At 38.5% G+C, this 15,300-nt stretch overlaps 1 protein-coding gene, 1 long non-coding RNA gene and 2 pseudogenes across 3 annotated transcripts in view; 3 read left to right on the forward strand and 1 right to left on the reverse strand.

The window, feature by feature from the left end:
• The first annotated feature begins 296 nt into the window (after nt 1-296).
• On the forward strand, nt 297-3,479 carry LOC137185894 (UDP-glucuronosyltransferase 2B15 pseudogene; annotated as a pseudogene).
• Nucleotides 3,343-7,904, forward strand: LOC137185888 (UDP-glucuronosyltransferase 2B17 pseudogene; annotated as a pseudogene).
• Nucleotides 7,905-10,746: 2,842 nt separating this feature from the next.
• On the reverse strand, nt 10,747-13,272 carry LOC137185941 (uncharacterized). Its single transcript, XR_010928938.1, has 2 exons — nt 11,404-13,272; nt 10,747-11,202 (listed from the first exon to the last, which is right to left on the reverse strand). It is a non-coding gene; the product is annotated as an uncharacterized lncRNA (long non-coding RNA).
• Nucleotides 13,273-13,291: 19 nt separating this feature from the next.
• nptnb (neuroplastin b) overlaps nt 13,292-15,300 on the forward strand; it is a 29,162-nt gene continuing 27,153 nt past the window's right edge. For both annotated transcript variants that reach the window (XM_067594470.1, XM_067594480.1), the window contains exon 1: nt 13,292-13,766. In XM_067594470.1, coding sequence (XP_067450571.1) covers nt 13,691-13,766 — 76 coding nt within the window. In that variant the 5' untranslated portion in view covers nt 13,292-13,690. The remainder of the gene's footprint in view (nt 13,767-15,300) is intronic.

Consider the following 15,300-nt stretch of genomic DNA (forward strand, 5'->3'; position numbering starts at 1 on the left):
TTACTTTGTCACTTGTCAACATTTGCTTTTGGATGTAACCAAATGAAAGTTAGAATTATCTCAGCTAATGCAAACTACCAGAAGACTACTAGAATAACTTGATGAATGACAATGAAATGAGCTAAGATAGAAATTTCAACTCTGCTGTATTGTGTTTTACTGTAGACTGCATTATGCTGAAAGCAAACTGTTGAAGGAAAGATCCTGAAATATTTAAAGGACTGACAATAAAATATTAAAACCATGTGGAGTGTAAGACGAGAAAAATAATGCACTTTCATTACTTTCAGGTTTCTTGCAATAGACATTTTAGAAATTGACCTAAATGAGAGTTTGTTGACACTTTTATCAGTCAGAAGGTGATGTTGTTTGGTCATTTACAGTATTTTCTTAGGCTGTTAAAGAGGAATACCAGCTACCTAAAAAATCACACTTTCCCGAAGACAACACAACATAGCGGCCAAGTTACACCTGAGCATTATAGGCCATATCAGAAAACTCCTAGTTGGTTACACCATTAAGGCATGTAGTTGTTGCTTTTTATTGGGAGACAGAATAATGGACTTGCAATAAAATTTACAATTCAAACTGAAACTTTATCCCAATCTGAAGCTTTTATGTAACTAAATACTTGTAACACGGGAAAATAACCCTGCAGTTTCTAAGTTATTTTGTCTCCCAGCCTTTTAGTTTGGTTACCAATGTTTGCTTAGAGTTAAACACTGTGGACTATATTATCTCTTCCTTGTACTTTCTTATCACCTGAGCGTTAAAGAACATGACATTGTTGTACCAAAGTCCTACTCAAATTGGAACCTGGAAGGACTAACACGTGTTTTGCTCTCTGGCAAAGGAGAAATATTGAAAAACAAATACATTGGCAAAGAAGGTAATATTGGCATTTTTTAAAAATCTTTCACCAATAGAAATGATACCGCTATTTTGGAATTAGAAATTGTGCATATTTCTAATATTTAACTGACATACAATACTGTTACACATTTTCTTGTTGCTCCAGTGGTTTAGATAATCTCAGGTGTAAAGGTTGCATGCTAGTTAGTAAATACTGTAAATGTTAAACAAGTATAGCAGGCTTCACATACTACTGCAAAATTATTAAAAGCTTAAAATGTACACAATTATGAAACTTTTTTTTCACAAACCACTGATCAAACAATCCTTTAAATTTAAGTGATTTATTTTGATTTATAGAAAAGGCTACTTGTATTGACATTTGGGTTTTTGATGAGATATAATATGCTTTCTCCCCAACTTTAGAACAAAAATGCATCAGCCCTGGGTCTGGATCACGCTCTACCTGCTCTGCACAAGTGTAGTTTATGGTGGGAAAGTGCTTGTTTATCCAGTGGACGGGAGCCACTGGGTGAACATGAAGGTCATTATTGAGGAACTACATTCAAGGGGCCACGAGGTCTCTGTTGTGCGAACGTCAGATAGCTGGTACATCAAGGAAACCTCCCCATTCTATACTTCAATTACACTCAATATTGAGTCTGGATTTAATGAAGACTTTGTAACTACATTTGTGACCCAGTTGCTTAAAATCCAGAGGGAGGGAAAGTCTGCCTGGACACGTTTTAAACTGGAAATGGAATCAGGACAAGCGGCCTCTGAGATACATGAGAAAACATGCAAAATGCTTGAGCTGCTTTTTGAAGACGAAGATCTGATACAGTCTCTACAGGATGCAAAATATGACCTTGTCCTGACGGACCCTGTTACACCAGGGGGTATTATACTTGCCCAGTACTTTAAGTTACCATTTGTTTTCAATGTCAGATGGACTAGTCATGGTGAAGGCCATTTTTCAATTGCGCCCTCTCCTCTCTCTTATGTTCCACTGACAGGGACTGAACTTTCAGAAAAAATGACCTTTCTTGAGAGACTTACTAACATGATCGTATTTGGCTTCACAAAATATCAAACTGCACATTATATCAAACCACATTATGTTGGCTTAATTGAAAAATATTTAGGTCCAGATGTAGACTACATCTCCCTGTTCCAGGCAGCAGACCTGTGGCTCATGAGAGTGGACTTTGTGTTTGAGTTTCCTCGTCCCACCATGCCTAATGTCATCTATATGGGAGGGTTCCAGTGTAAACCTGCAAAACCTCTGCCTCAACACTTGGAGGAGTTTGTCCAGAGTTCAGGGGAACATGGAGTCATCATTATGTCTCTGGGGACTTTAATTGCAGAGCTTCCCCATGACTTAGCTGATGAGATAGCTGCAGCTTTTGCCAAGTTACCCCAGAAAGTCATCTGGAGGTATAAAGGTGACAGACCAGCCACTCTGGGCAACAACACTCGACTAGTTGACTGGATGCCACAGAGTGACCTTTTAGGACATCCCAAAACTAAGCTATTTGTGGCTCATGGAGGAACAAATGGTGTTCAAGAAGCGATCTACCATGGAGTTCCTATACTAGGGCTTCCATTGATTTTTGATCAACGTGATAATCTATTAAGAATTGAAATAAGAGGAGCAGGAAAGATAATTGATATTTTTACTATGAATCACGACATCTTTCTCCAGGGTATTCAGGAAGTCCTGAATGACCCCTCCTACAGGAAGAACATGCAGAGACTCTCCAGGCTGCACAGAGATCAGCCCATGAGGCCACTAGATAGAGCCCTCTTCTGGATAGAGTTTGTCATGAGACATAAAGGAGCAGCTCACCTGAGAACAGAGTCCTACAAACTGCCCTGGTATTCCTACCACTCTGTAGATGTCATATTATTTTTAGTAACAGTTGCTCTTCTTATTTTGTTCATTTTTGCTGGGTTAGTGTGCTCATGCTTCAGACTGTGTTTGAAAAGAAAGGTGAAATCTGACTAACCAGGAGAGATGCTTCATGGTTAATTTTCATATTGGTTAATATGTTGTTATATTACAGTCAATTTGGCTGTGATCAGTAAAAAAAAAGAAAAATTGAAAGGAGTAGATGTTTTAAAGATATCACCTTTGTTGACTGTGTTTTGTGTCAGCTGCAAGTTTCCTATTGAGAAAAATATCTACTGTAAAACATAATTGGGGTATGACAAGTATGGCAGTTGCCATAGCTTGGAATCAGTTTAAAAAATAAAAATGAGAACTAATATCCCTTGTATTACCTTAAAATTGATCATTTATGCTCAACAAAACGTAAACATGTATCTACAACATCTGGAATGCAGTGAAGTGAGGCAGCGTTGCCAGCTGTTGTTCCTGAGCAGCTGCTCAGCCAGGCGGCTAACACTACAACCATAACCGAGCCTACAGCTGCAGATACTGCTAGCCGAACAGCTACAGCAGTCTGAGTCGGTGACACATGAAGGATGAAGACTGACTAACCAACCTCAATACTGAGAGAGAGAGAGAGAGAGAGATAGAGATAGAGAGAGAGAGAGAGAGCAGTTGGGAGGAATGGAGTTATGATTAAAAATTTCACTCAGTTTTACAAGTGTCGCTACTAACGGTGAGTAAATCCGACAGAGATACGGAAGTTGAGCCACAAAATTGTGCATCAAGCTAAATCAGCTGGGGGAGAGAGTGTGTGTTCATATTACTGTTATTGTGCACTGTCAGATATTACATATAATGATGCTTTGGCAATATTGTTCTTGAAACTTAAATGCCAATAAATCACAATATATCATAAGCCAGTGATTTGACCCATCACTGGCTTATGATTGCAAATGATGGTAAAAGAAAAACGAAACTATATCCGTGGTAACCGCAAAAACTATTCATTTAAACTCGGCATCTAATTGAGACTGACCTTTATTAATCAAAACGTCTAGATATACCGGGCCAGTGACACTGACTCGGCTTTTAAATACAGTTTTAGGTTAATCAATATTTTTCAAATCCCATTATCACTGAGTATTTCTGTGACGTCATGTCACATTGCCATACCTTGGCTTTTGCTGAAACACCGCCCCTGCTGTAAAAAAAATGAAATATAACTGTCAGTTTTAACTGTTAACTTGAAAGAGTGAAGTGTGTTTGATTACTTTGTCACTTGTCAACATTTGCTTTTGGATGTAACCAAATGAAAGTTAGAATTATCTCAGCTAATGCAAACTACCAGAAGACTACTAGAATAACTTGATGAATGACAATGAAATGAGCTAAGATAGAAATTTCAACTCTGCTGTATTGTGTTTTACTGTAGACTGCATTATGCTGAAAGCAAACTGTTAAAGGAAAGATCCTGAAATATTTAAAGGACTGACAATAAAATATTAAAACCATGTGGAGTGTAAGACGAGAAAAATAATGCACTTTCATTACTTTCAGGTTTCTTGCAATAGACATATTTTAGAAATTGACCTAAATGAGAGTTTGTTGACACTTTTATCAGTCAGAAGGTGATGTTGTTTGGTCATTTACAGTATTTTCTTAGGCTGTTAAAGAGGAATACCAGCTACCTAAAAAATCACACTTTCCCGAAGACAACACAACATAGCGGCCAAGTTACACCTGAGCATTATAGGCCATATCAGAAAACTCCTAGTTGGTTACACCATTAAGGCATGTAGTTGTTGCTTTTTATTGGGAGACAGAATAATGGACTTGCAATAAAATTTACAATTCAAACTGAAACTTTATCCCAATCTGAAGCTTTTATGTAACTAAATACTTGTAACACGGGAAAATAACCCTGCAGTTTCTAAGTTATTTTGTCTCCCAGCCTTTTAGTTTGGTTACCAATGTTTGCTTAGAGTTAAACACTGTGGACTATATTATCTCTTCCTTGTACTTTCTTATCACCTGAGCGTTAAAGAACATGACATTGTTGTACCAAAGTCCTACTCAAATTGGAACCTGGAAGGACTAACACGTGTTTTGCTCTCTGGCAAAGGAGAAATATTGAAAAACAAATACATTGGCAAACTACTACAGCAGGCTTCACATACTACTGCAAAATTAATAAAAGCTTAAAATGTACACAAACCACTGACATAAACATAATCCTATATATTTAAGTATATATTTTTTTTTATTTTATAAAAAAGCTACTTGTATTGACATTTGGGTTTTTGATGAGATATAATATGCTTTCTTCCCAACTTTAGAACAAAAATGCATCAGCCCTGGGTCTGGATCACGCTCTACCTGCTCTGCACAAGTGTAGTTTATGGTGGGAAAGTGCTTGTTTATCCAGTGGACGGGAGCCACTGGGTGAACATGAAGGTCATTATTGAGGAACTACATTCAAGGGGCCACGAGGTCTCTGTTGTGCGAACGTCAGACAGCTGGTACATCAAGGAAACCTCCCCATTCTATACTTCAATTACAATTGATATTGAGTCTGGATTTGATGAAGACTTTATAATTACATTTATGACCCAGTTGTTTAAAATTCAGAGGGAGGGAAAGTCTGCCTGGACACGTTTTAAATTGGAAATGGAATCAGGACAAGCGGCCTCTGAGATTCATGAGAAAACATGCAAAATGCTTGAGCTGCTTTTTGAAGACAAAGATCTGATACGGTCTCTACAGGATGCAAAATATGACCTTTTCCTGACGGACCCCATTACACCAGGGGGTGTTATACTTGCCCACTACTTAAGGTTACCACTTGTTTTCAATGTCAGATGGACTAGTCATGGTGAAGGCCATTTTTCAATTGCGCCCTCTCCTCTCTCTTATGTTCCACTGACAGGGACTGAACTTTCAGATAAAATGACTTTTCTTGAGAGACTTACTAACATGATCGTATTTGGCTTCACAAAATATCAAATTGCACATTATATCACGCCACATTATGTTGGCTTTGTTAAAAAATATTTAGGTCCAGATGTAGACTACATCTCCCTGTTCCAGGCAGCAGACCTGTGGCTCATGAGAGTGGACTTTGTGTTTGAGTTTCCTCGTCCCACCATGCCTAATGTTATCTATATGGGAGGGTTCCAGTGTAAACCTGCAAAACCTCTGCCTCAACACTTGGAGGAGTTTGTCCAGAGTTCAGGGGAACATGGAGTCATCATTATGTCTCTGGGGACTTTAATTGCAGAGCTTCCCCATGACTTAGCTGATGAGATAGCTGCAGCTTTTGCCAAGTTACCCCAGAAAGTCATCTGGAGGTATAAAGGTGACAGACCAGCCACTCTGGGCAACAACACTCGACTAGTTGACTGGATGCCACAGAGTGACCTTTTAGGACATCCTAAGATGAAACTATTTGTAAGTCATGGAGGAACAAACAGTGTTCAAGAAGCAATCTACCATGGAGTTCCTATACTAGGGCTTCCATTGATTTTTGATCAACGTGATAATCTATTAAGAATTGAAATAAGAGGAGCAGGAAAGATAATTGATATTTTTACTATGAATCACGACATCTTTCTCCAGGGTATTCAGGAAGTCCTGAATGAGCCCTCCTACAGGATGAACATGCAGAGACTCTCCAGGCTGCACAGAGATCAGCCAATGAAGCCGCTGGATAGAGCCCTCTTCTGGATAGAGTTTGTCATGAGACATAAAGGAGCAGCTCACCTGAGAACAGAGTCCTACAAACTGCCCTGGTATTCCTACCACTCTGTAGATGTGATGCTCTTCTTAGTTGGAGTTGTGCTGATTATTCTTGGTACTTTTGCTGCTTTTATAAAGTGTTTATGTTCCAAGCTGTGTCTGAGAACAAAAAGTAAATGTGATTAACAAAAAAAATCTAAGTAGTGTTAAACTGTAGATAATCTAAACTACAAATTCGCGACCATATGATAGTTATTTGAACTGTGATTATAGGGATAACAGAAATACACCTCCAGTGAGCTGCAAAAACATAGTTTGATTCTCCTAAAAAAAGAAAGTGCTCATTGAGTGCTTTATAATTCTTGTTTTATTGACAGTGAACAACAAATATGTTTAAAACTGATTATATTTGACTCGCTATATCCTTACACTATTGTCATTTCACAGAACCAGTGCTCTGGATAAACAAACTGTAATAGTCTTAACAGCAAGATCCATCCTAGACATCCTAGAATGTGACCCAAGTTTGAATCATTTGTCATCCTCTGGACCTCGTTTTTGCTTCAAAAGAGTCAAAAATGTCAGAGATACTGTTGTCAGTTCTTTGTAAAAGGAACCTGCACAAACTAATTGTGGAAAAATAATGTGGAAAATGTGCACACTGTTCAAACACATTTGATACCAAGACATTTAATCACCCTCATTTTGGAAAGAAATATGATATAAAAGAAATCATTAACTGTCTCTCTACACATGTCATTTACATCTTGAAATGCCCATGTGGCTTAATGTACGAAGGCCAAACAAAGTGCCATCTCAAACTGAGAGTTGCTGAGCATAAGGTTGCAATTAGAAATGGAAATATGGATTATGCCATTGCGAGACACTACAAGGAGAAAAACCATCAGTCGGCTACTTCCTTCAAACTTAGTCCAAGAGGTGGTAATTTGATTAACAAGCTCTTAAGAAGGGAGGCATTTTGGATTTATGAACTGAATACTATTGAACCTTATGGACTTAATGAAACACAGGATTTGAGTTTTTATCTGTGATATGTAAATATTAACTTGTATCTCTCTCCACAGGCTATTTGGACTCTTAGGGAAAGATGAACCACTAGTTCCCCTGGTACTCACCCTTCCCATTTAGTGGTTTAGAGGGACAGCTGTAGGATTGATAGTCTATTCTGCTAAGGAAATTTAGCTCATCCTATTCAGTCAGTTGTTGACGGGTGATAGTCTTTCTAATGAAGTTTAAATTATGTAAAATGGTGTAATTCTTGTAACTCTGTGTAATATTAATCATGTCATGTTTTTTGAAATACGTTTTTTTATTGTCATGCCCTTTTTTAAAATGCTCACTTTGAAAAAATGTAGACTGTGATAATTAGTCATGTGACTCAGATGTATTTATCACACCTGTGAGTACTACAGGCAAAACCTGTTGTTTGCTCCTAATAAAGTCACAGTCAAGTCGTACACACACACACACACACACACACATATATATACATATGTATGTATGTATGTATGTATGTATGTATGTATGTATGTATGTATATATTTAATGGTCACATCACACATTAAAACATGTTGACCCCCTGATATCTGTAGACTGTGATCAGAGACAACACAGACATAACATTAGGTGAAACACTTAATAAAAAGTACAGTATTACTGCTGCTCTAGGAAGAACAAAATAAAAACATTTTAATCAGCGCATCTTTTCTCTCTTAGCAAAACAGATTTTCAAATTTTCCAAATTCACTTTTATACTGTAACACAATATAAATATATACATATATATATATATATATATGTGTGTGTGTGTGTGTGTGTGTATGTGTGTGTGTGTGTGTGTGTGTATATATATATATGTTCCTATCTCATCATAGACAAGTGTAGGCTTGCATGGATTTAAACATTTCACACACATAGATTAGAGTAACAAGTAACAAGACTAAACTAGGCCCTTATATGTGTAAATCCTTGCTTTATTGTATAAGCTTTTATACCTGTGGGATTTTATTGACTCAGTCTTTCCTTGTTATACAACACATACAATTACATTAATCTCAGTGTTAAGGAGAAGCCTCTCTCATTTGAGTCTGATAGTCTGACTTTGATTGTTCATTCTAGATGTAAAACTAATTTAAATCATTTGATCAACATACATATTTACTGCCTTAAACAATGTGTTGAGACATTCTAAGAATGACCTCTACCACATGTACATAAGCATTTTGAAAATAAAGATATTCAGGTGATTTTGAATACTTTTCACTGATACAGTATCTCTAATTTCTATGTTCAGCAATGGTATGCACACTGAGAAATGTTTTGATGTTTCTTATACGTCTCCAATTGTCCTCTCATGATGGGAGAGCTGTAGTTGTTCCTATGGAGGGAAGCCACTGGGTGAACATGAATGTCCTAATCAATGAAGTCTTGTGTACAGTAAGACAGACCAACAGAAGCTGGTGCATGTTCTCTATTATATTATAATCATTGCTATCACTGAGGGGTTGACTTTGTTGATTAAAAATACTTTATACAAAGAAGGGAGAGAACACAGTGATGAAGCATGCTTATCTACCAATATGGGATGCAGGTATGTTATTGGCTCATACTATAACTCATACCAAAGTTACCTTTAGTGTATTATGTATGAACCACGTTTCCCTTTTAAGTATGAAAGAAAGAGGAAGTGGCTCAGGACTGTCAGACGAAGCAATTCTTGCACTGAAGTCTTTAAAAATGACAGATTTCCTGTAATACAGTATCTGTGGCTTAAGAGAGTTGCATTTGTGTTTGAGTTCCCTTTTCCTTTGGTCCCTAAGGTCGTTTATCAATACTTTAGCAAAGGCCTGTACAAAAAAGTTGGATAAATTTGGCAGCATTTGTCATATTACCTTTAAGTCATTAGGGTGAGAGATCAACTACTCTGGTCAAGAACAGTTTGAAAAGGAAATAAAGTAGTTCAAAATTCAGTTGAGTCCCAGTTGCAGGTCTACATTTGCCTGTTGATGAACATGACATTCTGATGTGTCGAAAAGTGAGGGGAGCAGAGCAGATAAAGGAAACAACTTCCTCAAGGCCACACAGAAAGTCCTACCTAAGCCCCCCAAAGGAGGAATATGCAGGGTCTGCCACAATTTCTGCACTTAATGGGCTTAGCTGGCATCTGGCCAATGTTGTAGATATCCACAAATACAGGTCGAAACTAAACTGTAAGCATTGGTTTTGACAGACCTGCACAGACTCTGTGGGCTGCAGAGCCACTGGACAATAATCCAACATAGGTGCTGCTCACCTGAGAACCCACAGACGCCTTTATATTCCTCTGTAGATATCATGCTGTTTATAGCCTGGGTTACACTGATTTCCTGCTCACCTTTTTAGCCAAGGACCCGTGTTTCAGCTGAGTTAAGGTATTTTGGTTTTTAATATAATTCCACTAAAAGAAGAAAGGATATTCAAAATGTTACCATACACTGTTGTTAATGTCAAAGCAGCATTATTTGTCATTTAAATGATTATATTTTGTGCAACAGTATAGTAAAGGTATCTGTAAAATTTACTTGGTAGAACGATGTCACAAAACTTAGTTTCACAAGTGAGTTGATCACACTGAGACAAACTTAAATCCACAAATGTGAGGATTGTGGTATCTTACTGGCTAGTATGACATGACCGTACAAAATCCCTGAGGGTTTTTACTTAAATAAATAAATTATTTTATTACAAAACAATAAAAAAACATACTGCAAATACTGTTATAGAATTTGTGTCTATATACTACTTTTGGCTGGTTGCAGCCATAATACAAATCATAATGTACATGGTTTTACATCTCTAGCTGTCAAACAGATAAATCATAAGGTTCAGTTCAGTCTGATCATCATTGTTAGGTAGACTTACACGTGATGTATGTCCAACCATACAAAAATCTGGAGATATTTGCTACCCAGGAGGGGGGAAAGTATTTAAAGTGAAATTTCACTTTGATAAAACATTTTCATTATTGGCATGCGCAACTCAAATGATAGTAAGAGTAATCTAATATTAGTCAGGTCAATATTAGCTGCCTGGTGGATCCCATCACCAGTAGTATTTCCATATGTCTGAATGTAGCTTATACAAAAGGCACAAAAAATGTCCAGGTGGAAAATGAAACAATATTTGCATGGTATAAAAAGTTGAAAGTAAGTGTCTCAGAGGTGCTGGCTGAAAATTTATGACTCTAAAAAACTGACCAAATGAGACAAAGTGAAATATCAATTTAAAGACAGGTATGAAATAATTTGTCACTGCACTGAAATATCAGATGAATACAGGCACAACACTGTGTACGTATTCACTGATAATACAACAAAACAGGTACAATATTTTCAGTTATATTCATATTTATGGCAGCATCATTCAAGACACGTCCAATTTTTAGAAGGGAAAATACTTTCAAATGGCACTTATTGACAATAGTTACAAATACTCTTAGTAAAGTCTGTTCAGGGTATTTACAAAGTGTCCATGCCAGCAGGGCAGGTGTGGTGGGCGGTGTAATCCTCTCATGATGTCCTGGACTGTAGAGACCTCATCCTGAGCACAGTGAGCTGGGCTACATCTGCATCCTGCATCTCCGCCTCTTGTTGGCAGCTTTCTCTGATTACATACACTACGAGACCCGCACAGATGAAAATGAGGAGGACTATGCCTATAACCTGGGGTGCAAAGGTGTAGAGCAATGCTTTTTTAGTAAATATTAACAGAAAAGATGTGAACTGTACTTTTCATTAACAAAGTCTATTAACAAAGCTATATTTATATATATTTATGGATAGATTCTTTACAGTGCACACTCTGGTGTTAGCACTCCACTCATCCTACATAATCTTCTGTAAACTAGAAATGATTCTACTCACCTGAGAAAAAACAAACAGCTGCTGTGAGCGGAGCATTAGTTCTTGTGGGCTGACATCTCCCTCACTAATTGGCTCACACCACTTCAGCGGAGCTGCCTTGTCAACTAGTACAAATCTACCCTCCCAGTCTGTCATAGCACAAGCAAAGTATTGGCCATCGAGGAACAACAAAATCAGCCACACGATAGCAGGAACGAAACTGGAGAGGGAAACAGTTTTCCTGCACCACGTATCACATCTACATCCTTGAATGATCAGCATCAAGGTGAAGGCCATGATGGCAGGAATGGTGAAGAATGCTGATGAAAACACTCCGTTCCATGTAGGGTTGCAAGGACACTCAAACTCCAGCTCCACCAGCTTCTCTAGTCCCATGAGGATAAAGCCAAAAGCCACATTTGATACCAGAGGACTGTTGCTAAGTTCATTTTTCAGTCTGGTAAGCCATTGTTGTCTACTTTCCATACTAGATTGACCGAAAAATGAAGACAGTCGTTGTAAAAAACCCAAATGAGGGTCCACCGTTGTGAACACATTGGACACAGCTAAGTGATGCGTAATTAACGCATCCAGGGGTAAGTTTTCCCCTCGGGCAAAATGCCACACTTCCACTCTGATTGGTTTTGAACAAAGGAGGGTGTGCCGTCTGCTCTGACATTTCTCTGGCTGATTGGTCTGTGCAAGGTTTCAGGTGGGGTTACATTTTAAATGTGGTCTCCCATGGACAAACTGGAGGGAGGGCTGTAAAGTGGAGGGAAGTTTGTTCTGCAGTTGAGCACAGAAGGACCATTTACAATATTCAAGCAAAAAAATGCATGGAGCTGTAGGCATCTGTCAAAGAGCAAGCCTTTGTTTTTAAAAATCAAGTTATAGGCCCAATTTTACACTAAAACTAAATAAAAGAATGAAATGTTACAATTACAAACATATTCAACTAAAGAGAGACCGCTTAATTTACCTCAGAAAACTGCAGGCCTAGTTATTAAATGCTTGGATGTTTTGAGTTAATTTGTCTCAATTATCTGCAATTCAAAAATTAGATGCATGCTGGCTCTTTCTCAGTTTACATTAACTGACCACATGAGGTCGCCCATGCGACAGCACAGATTAGGGATTGAGAGGATTACAGGAGGCCATGTTAAACTTTCAAGGGGATGTGGTACATACAGCTTGAGGACACCCATGCCACTGATGTGATGACATAATTTATAAATGACCTCAGCGAGTTCAAAAGCATCACCATAATCTCCTCACATTAAAACCTGACAAGGGAAAGTATTTAGGCGCTGTGAAATAGGCTTGGAAAGATGTGACTGGTGAAAACAGCGGCTGGGTTGTTTTCATTTCATCAAATTTTTCAAATGTAAAATCGTGCGTATAAGATTATTTGTCGTTTGCTCTGCGTAGTTGGTGACACATCTGTCTTGACCACTGGTGATAGTTGAAAATGGTTACATTAATATTGCAAGAGATCTTGAAAAGAGTGGCCAGTATAGGAAATCATATTGCTATTACTGTGGTCGCCGACTGTTCCATTAAATACTATATGAGCACGAACAAAATCCTCCAAATGCCAGATAATGTGTCATCTAATAAAAATGAAAGCCTATCCACTGACAAGGAAATGGAGCATGTGTAGCCACAGAATAACTGCCTGAGTTCCCAAACAGCATTTAATTACATACGTGTTATACAGTACACTGTACTATGTGCAGCCTCTGTGAGTCTGTGCCGCGGTCATGAGCGCATAGGGTACGCGCAGCTTGTCGTTGCTGCCGTCGGTGTCCTACCAGCATCTGTTCCTCTTTTTAGTATTAAAAATAGACCGCTGCTGATAACAGACTGATGTTTCGGCTACATCACTTCCCGCCGGGAATAATTTGTGCGTTACTTTCATTTTAATCACCGAACCGTGACCGTGCGTGCGCAAATGCGCATCGCTCTGCGCATCTTTGAATCTTCAGAACTACACTGTGGACAATCTCCCTGACATCCCAAGACCCCTCCTCCGCAATCCGACGAGGCTTCTTCACCGCCTATGGCCACACATCGGCATCCCTGAGCCGCTGGCCTCGTCCCGGACCTTTCGCTCATCGCAGTCGTCCAAAGGTCTTTGAATCCGGGCGACTTTTCTACAGACATTTTTTGAAATCAACCTCGGCTGACAATTTTTTTAAAGAACCAGGTGCTATGCAGGGCCCATCTCTCTAGAGCTTGTGATCAATACACGATCTCTCCTCCCACATTCGTCCGACCGAGACCCTGGTACTCTCATCGAGCCCCGACGATGCATCCTAACGCAGTAATGCTGGCGGTGGTCCTTCTGGGGAACTTGATGCTGCCTTTCATTGTGGCTCAAAACGGTAAGATGCCAGATGTGTCCATGGCATTATTGTACACAGCGCATTGAGGGAAAGTGACTTGACTTGTGTGGGGACGCGAAATGTTTCTAAAGAGGATTTTGCGAATGACTCCGTTAAAAGCTCTACTATCGTTTTACGCATCTCGACATCAAGGCCAGAGTTAGACAACCAACATATCTGATTCCATCACTGACTATACAATCTGTCTTCAATGTAACCAACTCTAAACTAAGAAAACAGCATGACAACTCACGATGTTATTGTGACATTTTTTTTTTTTTGCAAGGTGACTAATTTTCAACTGAGTATTGTGAGTGTGTAAGAGGACAAGTCGGATATGTTTCCTTTTCCATTTCCTTTAAATTACACAATGAATGCTGTTGCTGTGAACAAAACTGAGCTTTGTACCTTCATGTAATAAGTTGTGAATATCTACATACAGTATGGTAGTCTATGGCTGCCAGTGTACAGTTTGTTTAGTCAAAAGGGGGTTAGGTGACAGTGTGTGTCAAGCAAGACTAACCTGCTTTGGACGTTGAGCAAGTAACCTATTATCAACACCAAATACAGGCTAAAGACTCGCCCGGTGAGTTGTACTGTAAATACCAGGCCCTCCTGTATCACAGTTGCTGTGCATGTGTATCTTTTCGACTGACAAAACTAGTTCACTATTGTTGCCTACCACATTTCCTGTGATGCAGGCTTAAGGGGACCTTTCTTTCTTGCCCAGTTGGCTCAGTCTTCAGCTATTTCAAAACGTAATACATGCACAAGTAACACCCTTATTTCCTTACCTGATTATTTGGCATGTTGGAGCACCAGATGTTTCCTTTATCCAAGTATTCAAAAATGAAAGGGAACGAGAGATGTGATTTATAAAGATTAAGAGCTACAAATGATATTTATTTGTGAATAACACAATTCAAAAGTTCGCTTTTAATCATAATAAAACTGACAGGATTTGGTTTAAGTAAATGTTGGTAACATGTTATTGGGTGTTCCAGGCTGTCCTCCTCTGATACAGCATGTCCCAAATTCAAATTCTGTTGAATCACATCACCCAGAGGCGCACACAAATCAGCCGCCACTCATGAAATGAAAGTGGAATCTTTTGAATCTGTATTTTTTTTAAATTGCAAAAGAACATCAATAGGTTCCCTTAGCAACCCTGACATGATTATAAAGAAGTTGGCACTTTAATATGCAACTGGAATCAATATATTTCAATTTTTGTTAATAATATAATCATCGCGTATACTCATATCATTTAGAAGAGCATGTTCTACCCAAAGGTCAAGGCCCCTGTGTTGAAAAATCAATGTCACTGACATGATCTAATCCCCCTTTAGAGAAAAATAAGGGAGAGAATTACTTTGCATACTTATAATTTTAATACTTAATGTCCGCCTCGTCTTTCCAGTGGGATAATCGGACACCCACCATGCAAGACTTAATGAGACGTGTATTCTGATGATAGGATGAGAAGGTTGTGAAAAAACTCAATCCAGCACTGTCCTACCTTTGAGGGATTTAT

This window comes from Thunnus thynnus, chromosome 1 (assembly GCF_963924715.1).
Source record: "Thunnus thynnus chromosome 1, fThuThy2.1, whole genome shotgun sequence".
NCBI lineage: Eukaryota > Metazoa > Chordata > Actinopteri > Scombriformes > Scombridae > Thunnus > Thunnus thynnus.